At 41.1% G+C, this 26,244-nt stretch overlaps 2 protein-coding genes across 2 annotated transcripts; both read right to left on the reverse strand.

Annotated features, from left to right (window-relative positions):
* CHRNA3 (cholinergic receptor nicotinic alpha 3 subunit) lies at positions 1-8,415 on the reverse strand. The gene is made up of 7 exons (XM_032194735.1): positions 8,144-8,415; positions 7,766-8,024; positions 5,855-5,994; positions 5,733-5,777; positions 4,447-4,556; positions 2,445-3,456; positions 1-994 (listed from the first exon to the last, which is right to left on the reverse strand). Exons 2-7 carry the CDS (start codon positions 7,818-7,820, stop codon positions 866-868), a joined length of 1,491 nt encoding a protein of 496 aa, XP_032050626.1. The 5' UTR covers positions 7,821-8,024; positions 8,144-8,415; the 3' UTR covers positions 1-865.
* A 4,659-nt stretch (positions 8,416-13,074) lies between these two features.
* CHRNB4 (cholinergic receptor nicotinic beta 4 subunit) lies at positions 13,075-26,040 on the reverse strand. Its single transcript, XM_032195163.1, has 6 exons — positions 25,755-26,040; positions 21,125-21,270; positions 20,226-20,270; positions 19,990-20,099; positions 15,926-16,898; positions 13,075-13,876 (listed from the first exon to the last, which is right to left on the reverse strand). Exons 1-6 carry the CDS (start codon positions 25,807-25,809, stop codon positions 13,736-13,738), a joined length of 1,470 nt encoding a protein of 489 aa, XP_032051054.1. The 5' UTR covers positions 25,810-26,040; the 3' UTR covers positions 13,075-13,735.
* Between the last annotated feature and the right edge of the window lie 204 nt (positions 26,041-26,244).

Consider the following 26,244-nt stretch of genomic DNA (forward strand, 5'->3'; position numbering starts at 1 on the left):
AAAAAAAAAGATAAGTCATATACCCAAGAGACAATTTTAACATACTTTACAGGAATATTTAATATCTACATGCTTTCTGTTATAATAAAACACTGTGCAGGATGTTTCTGTGTCCAAAATATCATACCGCATTTTGATACTTTGCATTACCCAATGACTGCATCTTACTGTGTTTGATTTGTATAGTTTTAAACATTATTAGGTTTAGATAACTTTGACAGACTCCTCATGCAGTGACAATACGGGGATACACAGACACTACATGACAATGCTTTAATTACCATCATCTATTACTCACCTATTTCTTCTGTAATAAATGTGCCCATAGTCCTTTCTTCCTACAGTTTGCATCAGATTATACACTAGGTGGCAATGTTCTGCATTCAAGCAATTTGATATGTATGGTTTCTAAATCATTTCATCCTCACGAGGGCATTCCTTAAACTAAATATGAACTTACTGCCAGAAGATCCTGTCAGGAATTAAAGGTACTTAACACCAGACAAAGTTGCCCAAAGTATTCTACCTGTCTTGACTCTCAGAATATTCATGCAATTTTCAGTTTCTTTACTAGCTTTTTAAAACATCCATGGAAAGTTTAATGTATGATCTGCATCTTTTCCAATTATTTTAAAAAATAGCTGGCAAGCATACTGCATATTACTTTGGAATTAGCTGTCATAATCGTTCAAAATATTTTTTTAATGTTTTCACATTTTTTAATAAAGCCTTCTTGGTAAAGCAAAGTTGAGGCCAAGAAAGATCCTTATACTACTACTGAAACACATAGAGAGATCAGGTGCTTGGGTAGGAGTGCAGAGTTTGGTTGGCAAAAGTTTTATTTGACTTCACAATATAACAATTTTTACATTTCATCTCCAGCCATCAAAGGTTGTAAAAACAATCCTGCTGTTCCTAGAATACATACCAGGATGAAAACCCATAGAAAAATACGATCAATTACCATGGCAACATATTTCCAGTCATCCTGAATCTGAAAAATAGATCAAATAGCAAGTAAGCAAGTTTATTAGATAAATAAGTTGCATTAGCTGTTAGGAGCATTTCATATAGCAAGCATAGATTTTTTTTCCATATGTAGGTTTTCTTTCGTGTATGTACAACTTTCATGTTGCTGTTTTTGTTGATAAATTAATTAATCTTGAAGAAGCTTTGTTTGAATATGCTATTAGTGTTAAAGCCAAAAGCTGTTTCTTCAAATACAAGGAGTTGTTCACCAAGACACTAAACATGAGGAAGTACAATTTCTCCTCTGTATGTTAATCCTGAAAGTGAAAAGCCTTACATTCTTAAGTGATCAGGTTTGCGCAGAAAAAGCTTACTGAAGAAGACTGTTCCTATTGCTCTTTAAGCAGCATGTAGCAAAGATTAATTGGTATATAGTTATTTGATATGTTTCCTATGTAATACTGAAATTTTACCATGTTCTCTTGCAAGATGTAAAACCAATCTCCTTACCTCACATTTAAGAGGGAATGAAGTTTTCAATTTTTTTTTCCATTGGACGTTACAACAGCAGTGGCACTGAATGTATATGTATCTATGTATGTTACATATTAATAGTAACTACATTAGGCGATCATTTTAGGTACTCTTCAGATCATAATCTAAATTTAGACTTAATTTTTCTTCAGGAAGGGTAATGTGAAATGGAAAATTTTGTTTGTTTGTTTTGTTTTGTTTTTGAAGTCTTTTGAAGCTGTTCTTGAAGGCAGACTTAAAAAAAAAAAAAAAAAGCATTTTCTGTATCAAGTATTCTAAAGTATTCTAAATCAAGTTCTAATCTCAGCATAAAAAACCTAACTTCATCCTAACTTTGAGTGCCTTACTGCATAGGATTTAGATTCAGTGATGATTGTAGTGGTGTGGTTGCTGTTCTTAGAATGTTTAAGGAATGCTGATACAGATTTTGTTTTGTTTTTTAGTGCATCAAGATGCAGATTTATGAAAGGTGATGGTCCCTATCTTACAGCAATTGTCTCATTTCACTTCATTACTTTATTCCACAGCAGCAGAATAGGAAATGTCTTCACTGTGAAGGAAGTTTAAGTCTGATTCTCTCTATTGATGGTCAGGTGTAGGGAGAATGTAACTTTCTAAGGGCACAGAAACAAAAAATTCCACTGTTAAGATTATAATTTGGAAAATCTACGCTATAAATCCTGTAGGAGTTGATACTGAGCTGGCTGTCTAGTTACCCTAACACACTTCACCCTGTGTATGTGTTGTCAATGAAAAGATTGCAACAGAGCTGCTCACCAAACTTACCTACGTTCAAAGTTGCATATATTCGTAATATGGCTTGTGTAATTTACTTGTATAAAATAATGGTGTTGTTTTTTTTAAAGATATCTTTTTTCTTACAAAATATATTAATTGCAAATACTGTCTGCAGTTTGAGTAATAGTAAAATACATTCTTACCTCTTTTGCTTCATTCTGCATTTTCATATTTTCTGCAATGTATTTAACACTTTCAATAGCATCTCTCATTTCTGGTGACAAAACTGAAAATGAAAACAGAGGATCTAGGGATTCAGAGCTTGAACTTCTTGTGAGATTGCCACTGAAATCCGAGAACTTCATTCTCTGATACTGGCAACAGCTGCATGCTGTATCTTGACATACAAAGCCATCTTTGCAGCATTTGGTTTCAGAACTGTTGAAGCAATTTAAGTTTGAAAACTCAGACAGGTAAAATGGTTTTGACTTATGATTAGTCTCTTCATCGCTGGCAGGCCTTGTCATAAACATGATCCTGGGAAGTAAGTTCAAGAAGATGGTTCTCACCCACACAGGCATTGTGTGCGTCTTGGGTGTTCTGTAGTGTACATTAAGTACAAATACCGTAATGACAATAGACAGAGTTACAAATATCATGGTGAAAAGGAGATATTCCCCAATCAGTGGAATTACCAGGGACGTAGAAGGTATAGTCTCCGTGATAACAAGTAGAAACACTGTTAAAGATAGAAGGACTGATATACAGAGTGTCACTTTCTCACCACAGTCTGAAGGCAAATAGAAAACTAATACAGTCAGAAAAGAAATCAGTAGACATGGAATAATCATGTTGATAGTGTAAAATAAAGGTAAGCGCCTAATGTAAAGAGAGTATGTGATGTCTGCATATATCTCTTCACAGCAGTTATATTTGATGTCATGTTTATAACCAGGAGCTTTAATAATAGCCCATTCTCCACTCTCCCAGTAATCCTTCAGGTTCATTGTAGAGCCAATTAAAACCAAGTCAATCTTGGCTTTATCATAAGACCAGGAACCAAACTTCATGGTGCAGTTCTGATAGTCAAATGGGAAGTAGGTTACATCTATTTTACACGAGCTTTTAAATATAGCTGGGGGTATCCAGGTCACATCACCTGTGTATTTCAGTAGGGCCTTTGTCTTGTCATCGACCTGGAAATCCCCAACTGCACTGTAAAGCAAATAAAAATAACAGTCAGAATGCAACTGATCCAGGTAGTTTCATATAAACAGTTCATGTACATTAAATCTTTAATCTGGTTTGTGAAAGGCAGCAGTTACATGCTGATGTGGAACTGAACTGCATATGCAGCACTGTCAATGGCTGTCATAAATTTTCACAGTTAAAAATTAAAATAAACAGCTGTGTAAATTTATTGTGTAGAATTTGAAAGGCAATATTCTCTTTTACAGGAACAGGACTCAGTTCAGTCAATATACAAAACAACAAATGTGAGATCAAGCAAGTCAGAACCCAAGGGCTGATAAGAGGATGTGCAGTACTGGTATTTCCACCTCATCTGTGGACCATGGAGGTAGTAACTATAGATAGAGGTATTAGGGTTTGGGTGTATCTTTGCCTAAGTAGCACATTGGTGTATTTTTTCTTTAAGTCCCACATTGTTATCTTAATCTTGTGACAATTTCATTTGTTCATGTGAAAAAGTAAAACTAAAAAGGTAGTTAAACTTATTTAGGTCTGCAGTTAGAAAAGGACTGTACAAAGGCATAGAGGTAAGAACAGCTGTAGGGAGATGTGGGGTGTTGAAAAGCAGTCTTTTTCAGCAAGTTTAGTGAACTTGCTGTTTGTTTGTTTGTTTGTTTTTTAAATAATAAATATCCTCCCTTCTTCCTAAAGAATACAGTCACAGAATGGTTTGGGTTCAAAGATCCTTAAAGATCACCCACTTCCAAGCCCCCTGCCATGGGCAGGGACCCCTCCCACCAGCCCAGGCTGCCCAAAGCCCCATCCAGCCTGGCCTCGAACACTTCCAGGGATGGGGCAGCCACAGCTTCTCTGGGCAGCCTGTGCCAGTCCCTTGCCACCCTCATTGTAAAGAATTTCTTCCTTATGTCTGATCTAAATCTCCTCTCTTTTAGTTTAAAACCATTACCCCTGAATTAAGCTTGAATTAAGAAGATAAACATGCAAGAGTCTTACTTGTTATATAAAACAATATCTGGCTTCCAGATCTGGCCAGATGGTACTCGGATAAATTCAGCACCTCCATAGTCCGCTGGATTCCACCGGAGCTTGTAATCATTCCAAATCTAATTATGGAAGAAGTGAGCCTACATTAGGTTTGTGATGAAATTGAAATTCTGTGGACCAAAGTCAAAACAAGTGCTGTCATATTGATTTTAGGGTTGTTTTATTCTGGACACTACAATGATTAGATGTTTCTTAGTTAAACGTGGATGTTCAGCATTTATTCACATGGAGACCATGGGCCCATGGGGCTAAGTATGACTTAGGCATGTACTAGTCCCTGTACAAGGAATGTGTACCCAGTAGATGAAAAAAAAAGATGAAAGTGTAGGATGGGAATAGTAATTTAGGTCTCAAGAAGCCAGGTCCACTGTTAAATGGTAAACACGAATTGTTAGGTAGCTCCAATGCTAGACGAGAGCATTGAATGAAGGACCCCCACAGCAGATGGGTTGGGAAAAGCTGCAGGTGGCCTCATTCAGCTAAGTAACAATCTTGTTCGTTAGTGCTCATTAAGCCCCAGTTTAACCAATTTGAATATTAAGCTGAAGCTAGATATTAAGTTGGTTATTAAGCTGCTATTTACAACGGTAATTGTTTGAATTTTTAACCTATAAACTTCCTTGTAAGTGAAGTTGATGCTTTTGCTTTGTTTTCACTTCTGTGGTGGCTAAACAGCACGGCATGGCCAGGTGAGGGACCTCCACGCTGGGGTGTTTCCTCTGTTCATTTTCCTAACCACCCAGACACTACTCTGGGGATTTCTGAGGGGAAAAAATGCATTTGGAGGCGCATTAAGTGTAGGAGGGTTGAGGCTGCAGCTGCCAGCTCTGCCCCTGAGCTCCACAGCTGCCTCCCGCGGTGGGCCCCGCGGCTACGCGCTGTGGCAGCCACAGCTGCTGGCAGAGGAGGGCGGCGGGGCGGCAGCGGGGCTGGCGGCCGCTCGTGAGGGGCAGGAAGGGTCAGAAGCGCCTCCGGGCTCCTCGGGACGTCGGCCGCTGGCGGAGGCGCTGAGGCGCCGGGCGAGCCGCAGGGGGGCGGCAACGCTCCCGGTACGGCACCGGGGCTGAGGGGAGCGGCGGGGCCCGGGGCCCGGTGCGGGTCCCGCCCGTCTCCCTTCGACGCCTCCTGGGGGCTGCGGTGTTCCCCTGAGGGGCGGGGGCCGGGAGGACTGAGGTGGCCCCGGCGGGAGCGGGGAGTCCCGGCGCGCTGTGGGGAGGGCGGCGAGCCCTACTTACGTGCTTGAGCCACAGGTTGGTTTCCATTATCTGGTTGACTTCGTCCTGTAAAACAGAGCTGCGTCGGGAACGGCGCCGGCCCTAGCCTGGCCCGCAGGCGCCCCGGCGGGCCGCGTACTCACCACCTTCACCAGCTGGGACATGGACACCTCGAAGTGGATGATGACGGGGTCCGAGACGTTCTTCACGGGCCGGACGAACTGGTTGTAGTTCTTGAAGAGGGCCGCGTACAGCCGGTGTTCGGCCTCGGAGCCGCCGCAGCCTGCGGGGGCACGGCGCGGTGAGCGGGCACGGGGCCTGGCGCCCGCTCCCCTCACGGCCTGGGGGAGGCCGCACGGCGGCCACCCGTGACAGGCTTCTCTCACATGCATCTCCCCAAATTAGCTCCAAAGACAGAGTGAAGGGGTTACTGAGGAGTTCGAGGTGCAAAACCGCGTTTCCCCCCACAGGTCTAGGCCCCCAGGCCTGCGGGAGCCGCAGGGGTGCGGAGCTGCGGAAGGGGCGAGCAGAACCTCACAGACCGGGCAGTGTGGGAGCTGCTGGAGGGCTTGCAAAAGATTCCAAACAAAGGGTAACTTTCTGCTGTCTAGCCCTAGTGATGTCGGTGTGATAATAGTGATGATAGCAGGGTGCTTGTTGAAATATGCAAATAAGGATTAAAATTGATTAACCATTGTATTCAGCGTTGTTCAGTGCATACAACGAAATGTGGTGATTACCCATTTGTTACTCTAAATAATGTTTATTTGCAGTATACGCCTTTTCTACGTTTTGCTGCTGATACTGCTGCTCGTGGTGCCTTGTGGCTGATGGGAAAGCTGTAAGCTGGACTCGTTGAACCACAGGCTCCTTCAGCTGTTTACAGTGAGGTAGGTGTGAGAGCCTGTGTTTCAAACTACGTCTTTATTCCCAGATGTAGCTAGACAACAAGCATCCTGGCAACTGGACGGTATTCAAAAGTCAGTGCCCTTTTCTTTTTTAAAGGCACTGCTGGACAGCACATTTTCTAGTACTCCAACCTAAAATAAATAAATAAATAAAAATAATAAAAAACAACTATTTTTGTATTATTTGGCAAAGAGACAGACCTTAAGTCTGTTGAACAAACTCTACAGTTCCTCTGGAGCACAAATACAAATCTAGAGATACTTGCAAAGACACTTAATATATTTTCCTCCAGGCTAGTGTTTTGCAAGGGGATAAATACAGGGGAAGCAGAAGTATCTGCAGGTGGCTGATCTGTTAGCAGATGGCATTTGTAAGAGCTTTTCTCACCCTCAGAAAAAAGGTTCCCCTCATGTCAAGCTGTATTCAGTGAAAACTTCAAAGACAATTTTATTTTCAGATTAGTGAAATCACTTAAGCCAACTTGCTAATTAAAAAATGAACACACTTCTTTGATACTTTTTAACTGCTAGCCTTACCCTAATTATTTTTTGTTATCTCTCAGATTGAGACTTCCTGGAAGAAATACTCAATCTTCTAGATGAATCGTGTTAAAGCTAGATTGTAACTACACTTTACTATAGTCAAACCCAAATTGCCAGACTTTTTATGTGTCACCACCGATCTGATTAATCTAGTACCTGCTTTATCTAGAGAATAAGTGTATTAATATTTTTTCTTTTGAATGTAAATGTTTCTGTGCTTTCTATATCTGCAGATATAATGCATGCTGTTTGCAGCACATATTTAATGCTTTTTAATGTTGTTTCTTTCTTCTAGTCCTTCAGTACTCTACAATATAACAAACCAAATCTTTACATGTATGGTGCACTCCGTAATGTTAAAATGGCTCTGTATGTCTTGTTCGGCATCTTGATTCAGAACTACTTAACCACTTCATAAGAAGGAATTAAAAAACCACAAAACACTATGCAACAAAAAGCTGGGGTAGGATTCTGTACGTTTCTTCCATTAGTTTGCAATAAGCTTCAACATTTCTTAAAATAATTGGCACCAAAGCCATCTTCTGCTCACCTCTTTAGCCCCCCCTTTACCAACAAAGAAAAAACAAATTAAGGATCACTCACCTTGAGAGAGAATGCAAAGAGCAGCGGTTAGAAGGAGAGCGTGTATGCTCTCCATGGTGTTATGAATTACTGTCTGTCGACAGAGGCTGCTGAAGATGAGCTGAGCTGCGAGGATTGTATGAGCATAGGAAGTACGGGCAGCTCCGCTCCTCCGATGTGTGAAATGCCTGGAAGCAGCAGACGGCAGGACCCTGAGTGCAGTTCTGCGCAGTGAGCTCCCATTAGACTTGCTGTGCTGCCCCCTTTCCAGCTACTCGGACTGTCAGAGCATTGAAAACAGCAAATAAATTGCAGACAGAATAGATGTTATTGTAGGCAAAGACCAGTGTCCTGGCAAGATTAATAGGCAAGAGTCCATAAACTGGTGTGTAAACGAACCTGGTACTCTGACGAGGCTGAAGATTTTTCCCGTTAGCTGTTATAGAGGATTTTTCTTTAAAAAATTCTCATGCCAAGCTACTAGGAGAAGTTTAGTTAATGAAAATCTTATAATTGAATTGTGTCGAAATGGATATCGGTATTAGGGACACCTGATTTAGCAGTGAACTGAGATCATGAGACCTGAATTTCCAATTATGCTTTTAATGTTGATTTTTTTTTCCTGACTGTGTCTCATCCTTGCAGGTGGTAGTGCTAGGTGCTTTACTGTAGCCTGGTTCTTCACAGTATAAGAAGGATGTTGCTGTTCCCACGGGTAATTCAGCACAAGCATAACTTCCCAGAAATCTAAGCCCAGAGTGATACACACAGCAGCCAGGGTCTGGCAAGAGACAGGGGTTAGAGTTGGAGGCAAAATTTAACCAAAGCACTTGAGAATAACTGTTGGTGGACCATCACTTCTTTAAGGGGTTATAAAGGTGGAATTTGGGAAGGGGAATAAGAGCATAGGATCCCAGCCTGATCCCATAAAACCCTGTTGTTGAAGGGAAAGGAGATGGGGGAGAATGGGACACTGTATTTGAAGTTCTGGTGAAGGTTACTCTCACACCATAACCCTGTCTAGAAGAGATCCTGGAGGCTGTAAATTCTCACTGCTGAGGAAATAGATTCAATCTTTTCCTATTGTCACGTATTTTCTTTGTGAAGTTAAAAATCAAAACAAAAATGACCCAAAACAAACAAAAAAAACAACTGAAGTTCCTGACAGGGTCTCTTTTAGCAGAGTTTTTATAGTAAAAAATCTTCAGGGGAGAGAATATTGCATCAGTCAAGAGAGAGAAGTGGGAATATAGTTTTTGTTTGTTTGTTTTTTCTTGGCATGTTTTTCTGAATTTAGGCCTTTTGGTAGGAACATGTAGCTGAAGTTGAGGTGTAAGGGATTGCCTTTTTCCTCTTGCCTGGGAAAGGCTTACTGCCAGGGATCATCCCATATCAGCCTTTCAGAGCCATCAGCGTTTGGTTTGTTTCCTCTTCAGTCAAAATCACGGTTTGCAAAGTGGCTCATTCCCCAGGTGCCCATCAGCTTCTTTATAAACTTGTATCTCGCTTTTTGCCTCCCCCTGGCATGGCCAGGTGGCGCAAGACTCCTGCTCGCAGAGCTTGCTGGACTCATCTGGGCAGCGGGCGTGAAGGGAGGAGGGAGATGGAAGCGGTGAGAGGGGAGCGGAGTGGGGCGGGAGGCAGCCCCTGGTGGGTGCTTCTCTCTCTGTTGTTACGGAAGGATAAATGACGACCCCATTTGGCGCTGTGTTAAGAGGCAGTGCTGAGAGAATGAGCGTCAGGCTGGGTTCAGCTGCTCTTGGCACAGAGCTTGTTTATCCAGTTTCTGTCTCTCAGAGCATCATTCACTCCATCCCCAGACACAAGCTCTCATGATAATTTCTGTAATTCTATTAGCTTAGAGGAAATAGGCTTTACTGTCCATTTGATTTTATTATTTTTTTCCAGAGAACTCAGCCATTTGGTCTTGCAGCTTAACCCTTTGTGAACACATTTTGTTGCCTTGCCAGGACATTGAGATTAACTGTTTTCCCTTTCTGCCTTCTTGGTTTCCATGAAAGGGCAGCATTATGACTGGGATTTTTGTTTGATTGAGTCCTAACCAGAAATGAGCTAAAGCTTCAAAGATCAGATCCTAGCCTGTGTTCCCCAAAATTCTGTATCTAAAGCTGAGGAGTTTGGAAATGGCTGGTCTGCAGAGGCAGTGAAGAGCCACTGTATCCAGAGGTACAGGTATTTTAGCTTAATTTACCTAGTTGCTGACATTTCCAGCTGTATTTGTATGAGTAGATGTTTTATCTCTAACATTATGTGATGAAGCTCCTGGTGAAATCAGCTCAGATGTGAGGTAGGATTATTTTTCTGTCCAGGGAGAGTGATACAATAAGAACACGTCACCATGACTGCATTGCAGAAGTACATAGAAGAATCTGTATGGACAGGGGAAAGCTCATTCCCCCAAGAATATCTGCAGTAACAAACTTTGTAGCCTTTGCTTTTTAATGATCGTGCTACTTTGAAATGGCTTCCTTTTTGTTAAGATTTGTTAAGATCAAATCTTGATCAAATCAGGTGATGAGGAAAAGAATACCCTCACACCGCACTAGGGAATGGAGGGGACATCATCAGAACCTTTTCTTCACCAGAAGGGAAGCAACAGCTGGTTGTGCACTTTCATTGAAACAGTTTTAGTGGAAAATATGTTATGAATGACCACATTCTTCCTTTTTTAATGAAAGTATTGCTGTAAAAACCTTGAAAAGTAGGAAAGTTAAAGTTTATTTTGTTTGATGAACTGGGACCTTATCATATTCATATTATCCTGCAAGAATACATTTTTAATGTTTCAATTTCTCTGGAAAATTTCTGGTTTTGAAATTTTGTCAAGAAATCAAGATGGAAAACCCTGTGATTCTTTGACAAGTTAATCTGGGATGGTTTATGTCTTACGTAGGCAGAGCTGCTGAGAGGCAAAAATAGCATTTACCAGTTTGAAACCACAGTTTTAAGAGGTCAAAATTTTGTGAAATTTTAGCAATTTGGGTGAAATTTTCCATTCTGAAGTTTGCTATGGATGGAGTTACTTCTGAAAACTTGACAAAAATGCCAAAGTGGTTTCTGAGAACATAACTTGAGAAAAGCATATCGCTTTACTCGTGATTAAACAGGAGTACGGCAGCCATGGAAAGCCCCAGAGCTCACCATATCTTGAGTGAGGAGCTCGAGCCCTGAAGGGATCTTCCTGGGGCCAGGGTTGTGCCTTCTGAAAGCCCTTTCTGGGTTTGTCATGTCAAGGCCTGGATTTGCCTGAGCTCCATGGTGGCTGCCAGCTGAGCTGCCAGAGCCTTTTGGAAGCTCTCGGCTGCGCCAGGGGGGGTATCAGAGCTGAAGGCTGCAGTTACAGAGCCGAGTGTTACCCATCGCTGCTGCTCACAGGATCAGACTGAGTGAGACAGGAGCACTGGGGGCCTCGTTCAGATGCGTTCAGGCAGTGCGGGGTGGATGAGGCGAGAGGGTAGGTATTGGTAGGAGGCTGATGGAGGCTGTGAGAGCCAGACGGAGCCGCAGTGCTCTTGGTGGGGGTGGAAAGGGGTCTCTGCTCTCAGCATCTGCCTACTGATGGGCTGCAGGGTCTGAGGACCACTCGCTGCAGCCTCGCTTGCTTGGATGGGTGAGTCCCTCTCCCTCCTGCCCTGCAGGTGGGTGCAGTGATTGGAGACAGTGTTCAAGTCTGTGCTCGTCTGTGCTGTCCCTTCCAGACTGGCTGTTCAGGGTTGTTGTGGGATTTAAAGCGGCTTCACCTTTATACTGTGCAGCACCAGCAGCTGCTCTGGCTTCCCTCTGGCTTCTCTGTAAGCAGAAAAGGCTGTGTAGCAGCTGAGACAGTGTGTGCACATGTGCTTGTAGTGTTCTGTGCCACGGCAGCTTCTGGAGTATAACCCAACATGGGGGTGTGCCTCCCTGCAGGGCACAGGCTCCCCTCTCCCCTCTGCTCCCTTGGGGCTGTGTGGGCTCCATCTCATCTCACAGCTATGAGCAGTCTCACAGTTGGCTGGAGCCAAATAGCTCTGCTATTCGGGTTTAAGAGGGAGAAGACAGTTAAGAGGGAGAAGGCATGGAGGAAGGTTTGATCCCTTCCAACTCTACACCACCCACCAGGCACCATGGGAAATTCCCGGAACAGTTAATGTTCGGGGGGACCAAAGCATTGGCACCCTCTGGGAGAGGAGGATGGGGCAGCTCCTGTGGTTCCAGGGCACACCAGCACTAATAGGGCCGTCCCTCAGGCCTCCTTCACCCTCCTGCCCTGTCCTTCAGGGCACAGCTTGAGGACACAGCATAAGTGGACTGGAAGGGAGGATGACAGTGTTACAGCCATTCCTTCCTCTAGCCTACAGCCTAGGAGAGAGGCTGCTGCTGCTCACGGAGCCTTCCCCACCCCACTTCTGTTGCTTTTTCACTGCATCTTTCCTAAGCTGCTGTGTTGCAGTGCTCAGGCCCCTGGGGAAGGCCGCCCCTTCAAGCACTCCAGCTGCAGGTGGTGGCACTGGGAGCAGTGGGGCTGCAGCAGGGGGCAGGGCTGGCAGCAGTGCTGGGAGTGTTCAGCACAAGGGCTAGGAGTGAACGTAGGGATCAGCAGAGGTCCTGGAGTATCTCTGAACAGTTGGGAAGGCCTCCGTGTGACTGGTGTGGTGTGTTGAAATGTGTACTTGTCTGTAGCTGCTAGGGAATGGTGATCTAGGTAGGGATGTCGCTTAGTTCTGATGAGGGCAAATAAAACCAGAGGTGTCTTCACCGGCAGCTTGCTGATTAATACACATTTAAGTGTCTGCTAATCCTCTCCTGGGACAGGTCGGCCTCAGGTCCCTTTCAGAAGAACTAGTAGGTGTTAACAGTTTGTTCACCAGTTGCTAGTTGTACCTATCAGTGGTGGTAAAATTGTTCTGTGTCCTGACAGCGTCCCTAGCAAAAGCTGCGGTTGGTTTAGTTTGAATCAGCAGCCCATTGCTCTTTGTGGAGGATACGAGCTGGCTGGGACAAAGTTTGGTGAGATTGTTCTGTGGTGGGAGTCTCAGGCCCTGATCTGCCCTTTGCTGAAGGCTTACAGACTGTCCATGTGCTAGCTCATGATAGCTTTCATAGCTAATTTGTTGAGGGTGGTATTTAAACCTGCGTAAACATCTTCTCAGCAAAACGCACAGGTCTTCTTGTTCTCAGGTGTCTAGCCTGATTCCAGCCACCTTTCACGGTTGTTGTGTCCTCTAGATGCTCTGCTGGACTTTCTTTCAGCCTTTAGATTCGTGAAAGCGTCTGTAACCCCCACTTACACGAGCTGTTAAACTTGCAGGAACATTTCAGGACTAAATCTATATAAAGGAGAAATTTTACATTTTATTTATATTTTATCACTGAACAGAGCATATAAACGTTTGTTAATGATATGTTAATTTAGCCTCTGCTGTTTGATCTAGTAGCAGAGATGGCAAGATGAGAAACTTATTAGTGGTTACCTCAGAAGTGGCTCTGTTTCTCAGTTCGGTCTTAAATATCACACTCAAAGCAGCTAAACAGTGATTCCACCTGTCAAGCTCTTTATAAATCAGACACAAATAGTTTGATGCATTTGAAAGAACTAAATACCTTCTTTGAAGTATGGACAGTGCAGTATTCTAAGGAAAGAAAATGGCTTTCCTGAAGCAATGTATATAAAATTCCTTTTAATAAATAATCCCTGTGAGCCAAGCTGGCATATTGTACAGTAAATGCCTTTCTCTGTAATGTTCAGACGTCAAATAATTGAAAAAAGGGCCAAGATGCCACCAGAAGAACTGAACTTGTTGGAAAAAAAAGAAATGTTTTTGGATTTTTTCCTATCACAATGACCTAGCAAGTCAAGTTCTACTTTCCACATCCCTACCATAAATCTGATGTGAGAGCAACTCAGCTGACATCAGTCCGGATTTAACAGAGGGGAAACAGAGCCAAAAGAGACCCAGCATCTATGTAGGCATTGACAATTTTAAATAACAACTAAGGGTTCACGGCAGCAATGGGGTTTTGAAAAAGTGGCTGCAGAAATAATCCAGCAGTCCCCAGGACACAAACAAGGACGAATATCCAGAGAAACAGCCTGTCCACTACCATGGCAACATACTTCCAATCTTCAATGACCTGGAAAAAAAAAAAGCCAATTAAAGGTATTAGCAATTTGTCATATCCTTTTGCTTTTCCTCTTGCTGATGCAGAGTCTTTGATTATGAAAACAAAAGGAAATAAATCTCAAGGTTCAGGGAATAAAAATCACTTTAGACTTGGGAGGGATTCTGTCTCCTGCAACCATTCTGAGCAGTGGAGAAAAATACTGTAAATTTATCTAAGATGTTTTTGGTGCGTCAGTGCCTGGTATCAGTCCGGAAGGACCCACGCTACAATCCAATTAAGGAATTTTTTCTTTAATTTTAGTTTGCAGATGCTGTTAATCTCAGTGGACAAATACAAACAGTATTTACTGCTGTTAAACAAGGTTAGCTTCTGAGCTCTTATCAGCAGTCTTCTTAACCAAGGGTTTTAATGTGTATTAGTACTGTTGTTTTTATTAAAATCCCTTTGGCCTTGCATGTGTTGAAACACAACGTGAGCCTTTGTTTCTGTTCTCAACCTGAAGTGACTTTGAGGCTATTATTGTAAAGGATGAATATATCAATCTTCATTTGCATCTCCTCTGTCATTGATTCTAGTTACGTGTGGGACATCATCACCTCAGTGACTTTACCATGCTCGTCAATTATCTCACGTCTTACATTAGAACATTATATAGATTTCTTTCAGCGCACCCTTCTAATTTACACTGCTGCTAATGGGAATTGTGCACTTCTGAAAAGAGGCGATAGGAAATGTACATGAGCGGTTGTTATCAGAGCGTGATAATGAAGGAAGATAGCAGAAATTAAGTTTATGAATCCAGAAAACAGTGATATGTAATATCAGAAAACCCTGTGTAAAAAGCATTCAGTTATTTTTTAATGCATGAAATACCCTCGGAAATTGTTCTTAGTCTCAAGTGGAGCCTCTGTAGATCCTTTAATATACGACGTATTCTTGCATGAGTTTCTGAGCTATTAGAATATTTTTTTTCCTGCTCTGTAAAGCGTGCTTCTGTTCAGGCAGTTCCAATATGTATAGGCTCATGTCTAACATTAACTCCTGATCTTCTTTATTTATATTGACAGTAATTTCAGTTAATAGAAAACATGAACTACTCAGCAGCATGTTCCTCAAGGGACTTCTGCAATATCAGAAGCCAGACTATAAAATTATTTAGTCTGCTGGGCTGAAGGAGGGAGAGAACCTAGAGTCTGAGTGGGATCTGGGACTGAGCAAGGTCACAGAGAGGATGCCTGACAGTTTTTCCTAACGGTGGTCTAAACAAATCCCAACCACCTGAGTTTTTCCAAGCATTATGTGCAGTGTATTTATATCAGCTTCAGCGTGCCAGCTAGTTACACATGAGCAGGGCATGTGAACAGGACACCAGCAACACTGCTTAAACATGTCTTGAATCCTGTACTTCTCATAGCTGATAACAAGTCTCACTTAACTCAAATGGAAGAAGTAACATCTCTGCTGGCATTAGGGTCTTGATTCTACCCACTGTATTTGCCATAACAGAGCAACATAATGTCTTGCTCAGTTGTGGACAGAGATCTTAGGGCGAAGAAGATGTCTGCAAGTTGTTTCCCAATTTTACTAAATCCTTCTTCTGTGCCCACTTAGGTAAATTAAAGCTTGAGCTGCAGGTATGTTTTTTCTGGTTAACATGGGCTGATCATGTTCAAGTCTTTCTGAATACATTGGGGGAAAATATTCTTAAATGGCATTCTCCCAGACCTGGAACTCAGTATTTCCCCCCCCCGCTAGACATTACTTGAATGTCACAATGCAGATTTTTGAGGATGTTTCATGATTTACTGGGTAACCACCATTCTCTTTTCTTTTTAGAAACATCCGAGTTACTTTCTAGGAAAGCATTGGCTTTACTGAGTTACTGTTCATGAAGTTGTTTTAATGGCAAACGTTATTTTGTCTGATAACCTGTGGGTAGAATCTCTAAAATCTTCAAGCTAGCTAGGGAATTCAAATCTCCTTCCTGAAGAACAGCATGCTACAGAGGACAAGGGATGAAGTTTGGAAAGACCGGGATGATTTCTGATTTTTACTTACACTTTGGTCATTGTCATCACTTTTCATGTGCTCTGCTATAAAACTGACTCCATCAATTGCTTCTTGGACTTCAGGAGAAAATTTCATGCCTGATCTTAACCTGAAATCTTGATGGTTGCTGACATTGTCAAGAGTCTCAGTGATTTTCATATCATATTTTTTGGCAGAAGCTGTGTTCACAAAGTAGGTAGAGTTCTTGTACAAGACGGATGGGTCCATGGAAAGATTCTCTGCTCTTGTCTTTTTGCAGTTGCACAGCTTTTGCCGTGGAGAATTATTTTCTGGACGCTTCATGAACAGATAGGCTGGGAGTCTTTCAAGGAAAACCAGTTTTACCCAAGGAGGCATAGTGTGAGTACTTGGAGATCTGTGGTGGACATTGAGTACGCAGACACTGGTAACTATTGAGAAGGTGACTAGAACCATTGTAAACATGAGATACTTCCCAATCAGCGGAACATCCAGAGATGTTGGAGGGACAATTTTGGAGATCAGCAGTAAGAACACAGTCAAGGCAAGCAACACAGATATGCATAAGGTCATTTTTTCACCACAGTCTGAAGGCAAGTAGAACACCAGGATGGCTAAGGAAGTAATTAGCACACAGGGAATGATAAGATTGATGGTATAGAAAAGAGGTTTCCTTTTAATAATGAAGTCGTATGTCACATCGACATAATTGGGATCCAAAGGATTTACAGTCCTTCTTCCAGGGAGTGCTACAATGTCCCATTCTCCACTGGGTGTGAAGTCGTCCATGCTTGCCATGGATGTTTTTAGTACCATATCAATTTCTGTATGATCATATGTCCAAGACCGGAACTTTAAGGTGCAGTTTTGTTGATCAAATGGGAAATGCTTAACCTCGATCTTGCAGGCACTCTTGTAAATGGCTGGAGGCAACCAGCGAATGCTTCCATTGTTCTGTACAATGACATTTGTGTACAGTGAAACTTCGTACGTGCCATCGGCGCTAATGAAACAAGGGAAAAGAAAAAGGAGAGAAGACCAGCAAACATTAAAAGGGAAAACACAGTTCAAAACAGAAAAACTTGCATTCTTTGTCTTGTGGGCCTCAGTTGTTGTTATAATTAAAGCTTAGGAAGATTTCAGTTTTGAAATCTATGTTGTAGGCAGCTATAATTTGATAGGGAGATTAAAGTATGCATTTCTTCCAGTTAGAGAACTGATATTTTGTCCAATGCTTACGGAAAATTATTTTCATAAAATGGTTATTAAATAATAAATTTGCATGTCCATTTTGTCGAAAGAACTGAAAGTGCTTTTAAATATTTTTTACAGTAATTAGGGTTTACAATGTCTTTGAAGGCTGAGTAAAAATGAGATCATCCAGCAAGAAAACAGAGGTACCTTTGGTCTGGAGCACAGCCACTGCTAAGAGCACACAGCAACGCTCCTAAGTGACTTAGGCAAGGAAATAAGGATGTGCAGTGCTAGTTAGAAATGCAGGGAGAGTGCAGGCAGAGGAAATGTAATTATATAGTTTATAATTGATGGGCTTGTTCCAGTTAATGCTTACATATTACAAAACCAGGCCAGACAAGCCACAGGGTTCTTAATGCCCACAAATGATGTTGGTTTTGTGTCTCCTCCAAATGCTGAGCTTACACCAGGAGAGTCTCCTGTGTTATGCTGGGTCCTTTAATTCAGGGAGAGGATCATTATCAGTCAGTAGTCAGTATGGTTTCTTTTCCAGTGTTTCTGAGCAAACAACACGGGATTGTTTATCCTATGAAGTATCCTGAGGCAGAAGTGTGGTCAATTGTGAGAAATTTCCTTGAAATCTAGTGTTTGGTAGTGTATTCACTGCATCTTTTCAAGCATGCTATGCAATCAATGCCTTTCAAACTTAGCCAGTCCTGCTAACCAAGGAAATTGTAACAGGAGGGAGGAGGAACTTTCAGTGACTCTTTATTGATGGAAGAGGAAACTCAATTGCTGTTATTAAAACTGGGTTAGACACTTGTTAGGCTGCAGAAGTGAGTCTGGACTAGATATATCCCATTTCCTTTTGGATAAACAGCTACATTTGTAAGGAAGCTCATACAATTTAGAGACAATATGTTATCTGCACAACTAAAATACCAAAGTCAAAGTGTAAACAGAGGAAGTTCAACTGACTGTGATTAGATAGCACCCTTTTACTCCAATGGGAAATTTGCTCCTTGGGAGTTAATAAGAAAGTCTAGTGAATCACCTGTCTGTTGACAAGTCATAAAAATAGAGCTGTTTCTGTACTAAGGTAGATTTTTCTGAGCAAAAAATCAGTGCAAGCATCCAAGGCTTGGCACGTGTATAGCTGCACTCCAGATTGGTTGCACTTGGCGATGCAAAGACGTCCCGGAGCCTAGCACTGCTGAGCTGAGACCCTTGCAGCTAATTTGTGTAGGCAGTGAAACAACTAAGTGCAGAAGTGAGAGGCTACAGTGTGTAAGGGTCTTTAGTTGGTTGCCAGTCAATGTGTGTGTGTGTGTGTATATTTATTTAGTTATTTATTTTTAGTAAAGAAACTATTTTGTCTCTCACATGTCTCTATTTCCCTGAGTTAGATTTACAGTTAAGCCATAATACTGCATAGACTTCTGGGCTGAGAATATGCAGGTGCTTTTGCTTTCTGTCCCTGCCTGAGCTCTGAGACCAAGCTGGTGGTGCTCTCTCAGTGTCCTCTGCAGCCCCCTGTGCCGCCTGCATTTGGGCAGAGCTGTGTGGTGCAGGAATGATCGTCTGTTTTCCTTGTTGGGACTGTGCTGGACTGACTGCTGCCTACAAAACACTGCTCCAGCAGAAGAAAGTTACAGGGGGATTGGTCCTTACCTAAAACTTTGATTTCAAGCTTTGTACTGATGTAAAAAAAAAAACAAAACCAAAAACAAAGCAAACAAACAAACAAAAAAAAAAACCACCAATATGGTGTTGCTAAAAGCTTGTTTCTGTACATTTAGGAAGCCTTTAAAAAATGTTCCTTTCCCTTCTTACAATCCACTAAATGATACTATTTGGGGAATAGGAAGAAAGACGCCGGGGGCGGGGACACAATTTAGCAGAACAAGATTTGATGAGGCAGAGTACATCCTAATCCACTAGCTGAATTATTTTGTGACTAATACAATAGTTTTTAAGAATTTAAATATTTCTCAAATCTGATTTCCAGTAGTAGGATTCCAGGGACTTAATTCAGTTATATATAAACTTCCTAGGTTTCCCATCTGTACATGTTAGTAAACCATCCTGCGTTCATGAATTCATCGGTTTTCAAAGTATCGTGAAAGTGTATTATAAGTTTTGGTTATTGTGGTGTTTGTTTGTTTTCCAAAAAAATGGTATTATCTACTTCAACATTTTGCTAGAGACTTAAAAACAAAACCCAAAAATATCAGCAGTTGTTTGAAAGAAAAATCGAACTATGTTCTAGCTCCAAGGTTTTATTTTTCTTAGTACCGTGAAGCAGTGGGGTCAAATGTTGACAGATTCGTTATATATTCTTATAATTGACTTTTGAATGCTTTATGAAAATAGAATATAATCTGGTTTTGAAAGTTAATATTAACTCATGGAGTTCTGTTGTCTGTGAGCTTGAAGCAGGTTTATGTCCTGGAGTCTGTGGTGGAAGGAGAGAAGAAGTAGGAGATAAAAATCTAGCACAGTGCCTAAGATGTCTGATAGAATTCCAGCTGTCTTTGTTGAAACCTGTTCAGCGTGCAGCTGTGCTTGTTCTTAAAATTCATTCTTTCCAAGCTTTCCAAGTAGTCTAATCTGATAAAGCCTTGTGTCTCAGTTGTGAGCCTTTTCATCGATCTGGTGTTGTAACAACTCATGCTGCAGACTTGCCCCAGGTCTGCTAGAATCTCTCTGCCTAGAGTCCCAATTTTGCTGAAATGATCTTTAAGGCCAGTACCTCTGCCAGATATACTTGATACTGGCTAAAAGGTCTACCCTTTAGTTTCAGACTTGTCAGACCTACATCATTGGTTCTGATGCTTTTTTCTCAATCTGTGGTTAACATTTTGTTCACCATCTGTATAAATTAGGGATGTTTTACTTACTTATTGTAAAGCACAATGTCTGGCAGCCAGATGTGTTTTGCAGGTATTCTCAGCGTATTTATTCCTTCATAGTCAGAGGGCTTCCAAGCCAAACGATAATCAATCCACTCCTAGGAGAAGAATTATATGTTATCGATGGGAGGATCCAGACCATCACAAACAAAACAATCACTGTGATGTAGTGAAAGCAGTGCTGTTTGTGCTTTGCAAGGGCGTGCCTCTGTGGGTTTTGTTACCTGGTTCAGCCAGACATTTGTAGTCATGATCTGCTCCCGTTCATTCTGCAGGGGAAGAGACAGAGAAAAGCTGTCCTCTGAAATGTTCCATTTTATTGCAGTAATAAGACTTATTCTTTCTGGGCTTTCAAGGATATTTCCAACTGTACAGAATGATTTTGCGTGGTGTATTTCAAAACAGGCAGTTCTCTACTGGTAGATGCCTGGCTTTGTGCACATACTGGTAATGTATTGTCACCCCACAAGCAGGTAGCTCCAAGTGGCTTTTAACAAGGACAGTTGTGACTGGTGTGAATGCCACTCCTTGGGAACAATTTCTCCCCTGCAAGCTGACTTTTTTTCCCCCATGGGTCTGATTTGAAACAGGAGGCAAACTTTCGCCACCAAAAAGCTCTAAAAGAATTTGTGTAAAGTTTATGTAAGGTTTGCCACGTAAGCTCTTATCTAGGAGGTTCATCTTCATGGAACTAGTAGGAGTTTCTACCAGAAAACCTTATAGTGGTCTTTCGGTACCAAAGGGGGCCTACAAGAAATCTGGAAAGGGAATGCTTTGTCAGGGAGTGCAGTGATAGCTCAAGGAGTAATGGCAAGCAGTGACATTATGTGCACAGCCCAGGAGAGATCCTGACCTGGTGTAACTCACTGCAGCCTTACTGAATCCGGAGAAAGATCTTGATTATTGATCAGTGGGATTGTATTGGATGAAGATCTGGCTGCTGTCCTTAGGCATAGATTGTTGTAGCTGCGTTCTGAAATAAAACCTGCAAACTGCACGTATGGGCCCTGCGTGTTATGAAAAGTAGAAAATAGTGGGGACAGACTAACACCAGTCTGGCTTTTACTTAAGAGTGCTGTGTCCATAGTAATGAACTAAAAGGTGTAGCTTAATGTGAGCTTACCACGCTGATGAGCTGTGCCAAGGAAACCTGCAGTTCTATAGATACCAACTGGGATGAGTTGACAGCCGGGCGAATTAACTTATTGTACCTGTCAGGACTCAGTAGGTGGTTCATTAGCTTTTCTTCAGCATCTGCTGCGGTGCTTCCTGTAAAACATCACGGAACGGGCTTACAGAAGGGACACCAAGTGGCATGATGTAGAGATCATGGAATACCTGTGCATCCGATCATCTTCATGAAGCAATGAGGGCTTTTGATTTTCTAAAGACTGTCATTTTGCAGGAGCAGAAGGATGTGGTGCTTGCACCAGTATCTGTTCTGCTGAAGCTGACTGTCTTTCACAGAGCAGAGATCAAAAGCAGATAGTTCAGGGCACTATGTTTTTTATTTTTATTTTTATTTTTATTTTTATTTTTATTTTTATTTTTATTTTTATTTTTATTTTTATTTTTATTTTTATTTTTATTTTTATTTTTTTGTTTTTGTTTTTGTTTTTGTTTTTGTTTTTGTTTTTTCCCCACAGTAAAATGCAAAGCTCAGATTGATAGGTACTTTGGGGAGTGCATTCAGAAACTAGGAGGAAATCCACCTTCTTAATAACACAGGAAGAATGTTTCAAAGATCTAAATTGATGGAGTCTGGGTGTGACTTTTCTCTTCATTGTCACAGGAGACAAAGAAAGAGTTGCAGGCACAGGAACAAATTGGAAGACTCTGGTCTGTGTAGGGAAAACCAGAGGATGAGCTGCAGGAGTTATAGGGTATTTTTAAGGATTGGGAGCTCTTTAGTGGCCAGTGATGTTTCTGTTTCAGAATAATTTTATATGAAATCCAGAGGCACTAATATATGCCTTACTTTATGTGTAAAATCAAACCTGATTTATGGACTAGCACAAATGCTTTAAATCTTAAGCAGTTAAAGCTGGAGTCCAGTAACTGCAAAATACAGGATCTGCAAGCTGCTGTCAAACAAGCCTGAACGTTCCCTGTGGAGCAGGATGGCTTATGGCACAGCTCCAGAGGTGACTGGGTCCCATGTTCTCATGTTTGCTTTTTTATGGCATGGTAGTGGACTTTTCAAACCAGTGTCGACCACGTAATAATACTGATGACGAAGGTCCTGGTAACAACCTACCAGCAGTATCGTCCCTTTGCAGAAGAGCGATTCTGCTCTATGTAGAGTAATTCTGTGTTGTGTGGTACACCTGGCAGTGATGGACACAGGCGTTAATGAAAACAGATTCTAGTCCAGTGAATAACGTGATTAGGAAAGGGCACCTAACAACCCTAGAAATTGCAGAAATTAAAAGCGTGTCTCTACAGCATATTTGCTTCCATGTGAACTGGGCTGTAAGTTGCTAGAGGGAACAAATCTCTCTTGAAACTTGGTAATTTTGAATTACACTCAGATATAAAAATACCTTAAGAACTTGTTTCTGATCCAGTATGAAGTGGGGAGACATGGAAGAAAATTTCATCAAATGGATCTTTCATATCTAAGAACAGCTTTTACTCAAGCTGTGGGGAAAGGATGAAATAAACAGCAGGCATGCTTTAATTCTCTTAAAAGGAGTATGTGCTACGTCATTGGTAGCACAGATTTTGTCACACATCCTTAACTGTAATAGGGTCCTCTAGAATAGGCTTCTCAAATACATCCCAAGCCATTTGGGAAAACATCTGTGTTAGTTGGGGTGGTTGGTTTTGTGATTCACACTTGCTTTGTACTCCTGCACAAGTCATTATGAAAACCTTAGTATCATGTGATATTTTAATGTTATATTTATCCCCAATGTAAGCCTGCCTAATCAAAGGCTTATCAAGCTAGAGCTATGTTGATCCTAGCTAAGCTCCAGATTCTTTTTTTTTTTTTTTTGTATTGCAATTAAGATGGAGCTAAAGTTTATACTGTGTAGAAAATGGGGCTTCATTCCAGGAATGGATTGTTTTGTGTTTACAGGGATAGCTGAAAAGCCTCATGGTAGCTAAAGAGATAATCTTGATTAGTTATTTTTATTTTATTTTTAATTTTTAAGCAAATATTTGTGTTGCTGCTGCATATATAAGTGACATAAACTGACTGCTATAATTAAAATATAAATAAATTGTCATTTGGTTTGTTTCATATAGTGGTTGCTGAATGTTGCTAGCACAGAGAGTGAATTCTTGTTTGAATTTTTAAATATGGTTTTCCTGTGTTCCCATCTTTCTGTAGTTATTCTAGTGTATGGAGTGTTTGCCTAAGCAGTGAGAAAAGTGGAAACTGCAGAATATTTACAGAAACCTAATTCTGAAGGTACAGTAATCACTGCTTGTTCTCTGAAACCTGATTTGGGAAGTCGTGGTCATCTGGTCTGCAAATCACAACATACTGTGGGTCTCCATGTCTGATGAGAACAGCTCAGATTTCGAAGTACTGACTCTGTCAATAAACTTTATGCAGCTGAATGACTGCCATGACTTAATTATAAAAACAGCCTGTTAAATAATGAAGCCCTTTGAGATACTGTTCTCTGTTCTTAGGGAAGGGGTTTCTATAATGAAGAATTATTAACAAAATTGCCACACCATCCCAACTTTTAAAGAACTTAATCATCAAAAATGAAGGTCAGAGGGGCTACTCTACCTCACTCAGCTGCCTGTATCACATGCCGCTAGATGTCAGCAGTGCCCTGCCTTAAAGGTTGCCAGGTCTAATCTGCCTGTAAATAAAGTGTAAAAATGAGTGGCTCTTGAATAATTTTTATAATCTACTTTCCATTACCAATCTTATAGTAACCAGATGGCACCTAATGAAAACAAAATTGTCCTTATATGTATTTCATGATGTCAGTGGTTGCGCATTTGAAAACTCCTGTTTTTCTCCTCAGAGTTAAAAGAAATGCAAGTGCACTTTTTCCCATCGCAAACTCCTTTTCTCCAAATAGCAGTAATCACCACAAATGCTGCAGGGAGTAAAACGTTGCTTTTAGAGAAATGATTTTAACAATAATGAAGAAGTGTATTTGTGTACTGAAAGTAATAGGGAAAACACATTGGGGTGGATCCTGAGCTAGTGAAATTTTCATAGCTTCACTGAACATGCTACACATCTCCTCCATGACAAGGAAAGCAAATTACCCCACAAATTGCAGCACAGATTCTGCAATAAGTTTTTATTCTCTTTGTAAGGGTATTACTGTTAAAAACAAACTGCTTTAGCATGCTTTCAATTTCACAGTAGAAGAAACAAAGACAGGCTTGATTCAATACTCTGTGCAAACTTTACTTTTTACATGGTCAAAGTTAAATATAAAAAATGCAATAACTACTCAGTCTGTGCTGTACTGCTTATTTTCAGTGTAGTGACAAATACGTTGGCATGATTTCCCCAGAACAGAATAAGGAGCAGTGTCGACAAATATAGGCAAGTGCACTGTTACCACTATCTAAACTATAGAATTTAACAGAAGACATGCTTCCCCCATTTCCCTAACCAGTTATTTTAATAACTGTTGAAATAATAATAGTTTAGAAATAATGTATTGCACAACCTATTGTCATTTTGGTCTTTCCTCTTTTGCAAATGACTTATGTTGACAACGGTGACATACCAAATTCCCATCTATAATTAGGAAAGAGCAAGTAGGATGCAGCAATAAGACAATCCTATTATCTTCTCTGAAATTACTTAGTGATGTTGTTACTTCTCAGTGTACTCCTGAGTAAAAAGATTTACATGGCATCTCAGGACAATGCACACTACTTTGGAATGCTTATTGTTCCTAAGCAAGTAATAGTGAATTTACTGTATTTTACAGCATATTTTAACTTCTGCAGTGCAATTAATGCAAATAAAAAGGAAATGCTGATGGATTCAAAAATGTGTAATCTAAAGTAGGCCCTCACCCTGCAGTTGTTACAAAGCAGATGTTTTCTGAAGTACAGAAGAAACAAAACTGCAGGTTGACTAGGTACATATAGGAAAATGTGATTTTTGTCCCAGTTCACTTTCTGCCAGTTTCACTCCGAACGCTTCAGTGGAGTCTCTCCGTGGGAAGATGCTCCCAAGGTAAATGCACTATTGTGTGCTGCTGTTGAGCTGTGCGTGTTGGCTAAAACATAGGCAAGAAATCCTGACAGGCTAAAGAAAATGTTCTTAATGTATGTTTACATTTTTAAATATATATTTATGTATTCTAATTGCATTTAAACATTAATTATGTATGAATCAAACAATTAGGAAATAAGAACTTTGCAAATACACAAACTTGAGTCAATAATTGTGCAGAGGGGGGAAATCTCTCTCATTTATGCTTTATGTCTTGGTTCATTTTTTCTTTTTTTCACTCTAAATGCAACGCCTGCTTTTCCTGTCACAGATTATCCTGGGAGCATCTAAAGGAACATTCTTTACTGGTTATCAATGTCATCTCCTACTGCTCTGTCATTTTATGTCCAACTTACATATGCATCGTAGTGGATTTGCTGATACCGAATGAGCCAGAAACAACACTAAAACAATCAATTTCATGCATTTTCGTAAAGTCTGCAGCCTACTGAGGTGGTAGTTACGAATGGTATCATCTATCTCCTAGCCCTGAAAGCTAACACTGTTTTGCAAACTGTATCTGAAAGAAAAGATCACTTACCGTTAAAATAGTAGGAGCCCACTACAAAGAGAAAGAGGGTGTATGCATTCCTCATGGCAACAAGAAGAAGAGGTGGATTACTGTTCTTCAATTAAGACAGCTGGCAGTAGGCTCTGTTGTCAGGGTTGCACAAGGAAGAGATGTAAAAGCAAACCTGGATCTTGGAGGTATTAAATCCCTGGAAAGAGACAGACAGTAGGACCTGGCAGAAGCATTCTGCAAAGTGGAGTTTTCATAAGCACAGTGGTCCCTCCCCCTTTGCAGCTGTTTAAAGAGCTTTGTGGAGAGGAAAAGCACATAAGAAGAGGAACATAATGTGATAATGTTGAATAAGAGGAAATGAAAGAGCAAGCTAAGGAACATGATCTGCAAAACACAACTGCTTAATTCATGCTACTAGATAACATTTAGAAGGATTTCTGGTTAATAAATGCAGTGGGTGGGAATAGCTATGTGGGAAGAGCTGGATATAACTTTGTACCATAAGACC

This window comes from Aythya fuligula, chromosome 11 (assembly GCF_009819795.1).
Source record: "Aythya fuligula isolate bAytFul2 chromosome 11, bAytFul2.pri, whole genome shotgun sequence".
Lineage (NCBI taxonomy): Eukaryota > Metazoa > Chordata > Aves > Anseriformes > Anatidae > Aythya > Aythya fuligula.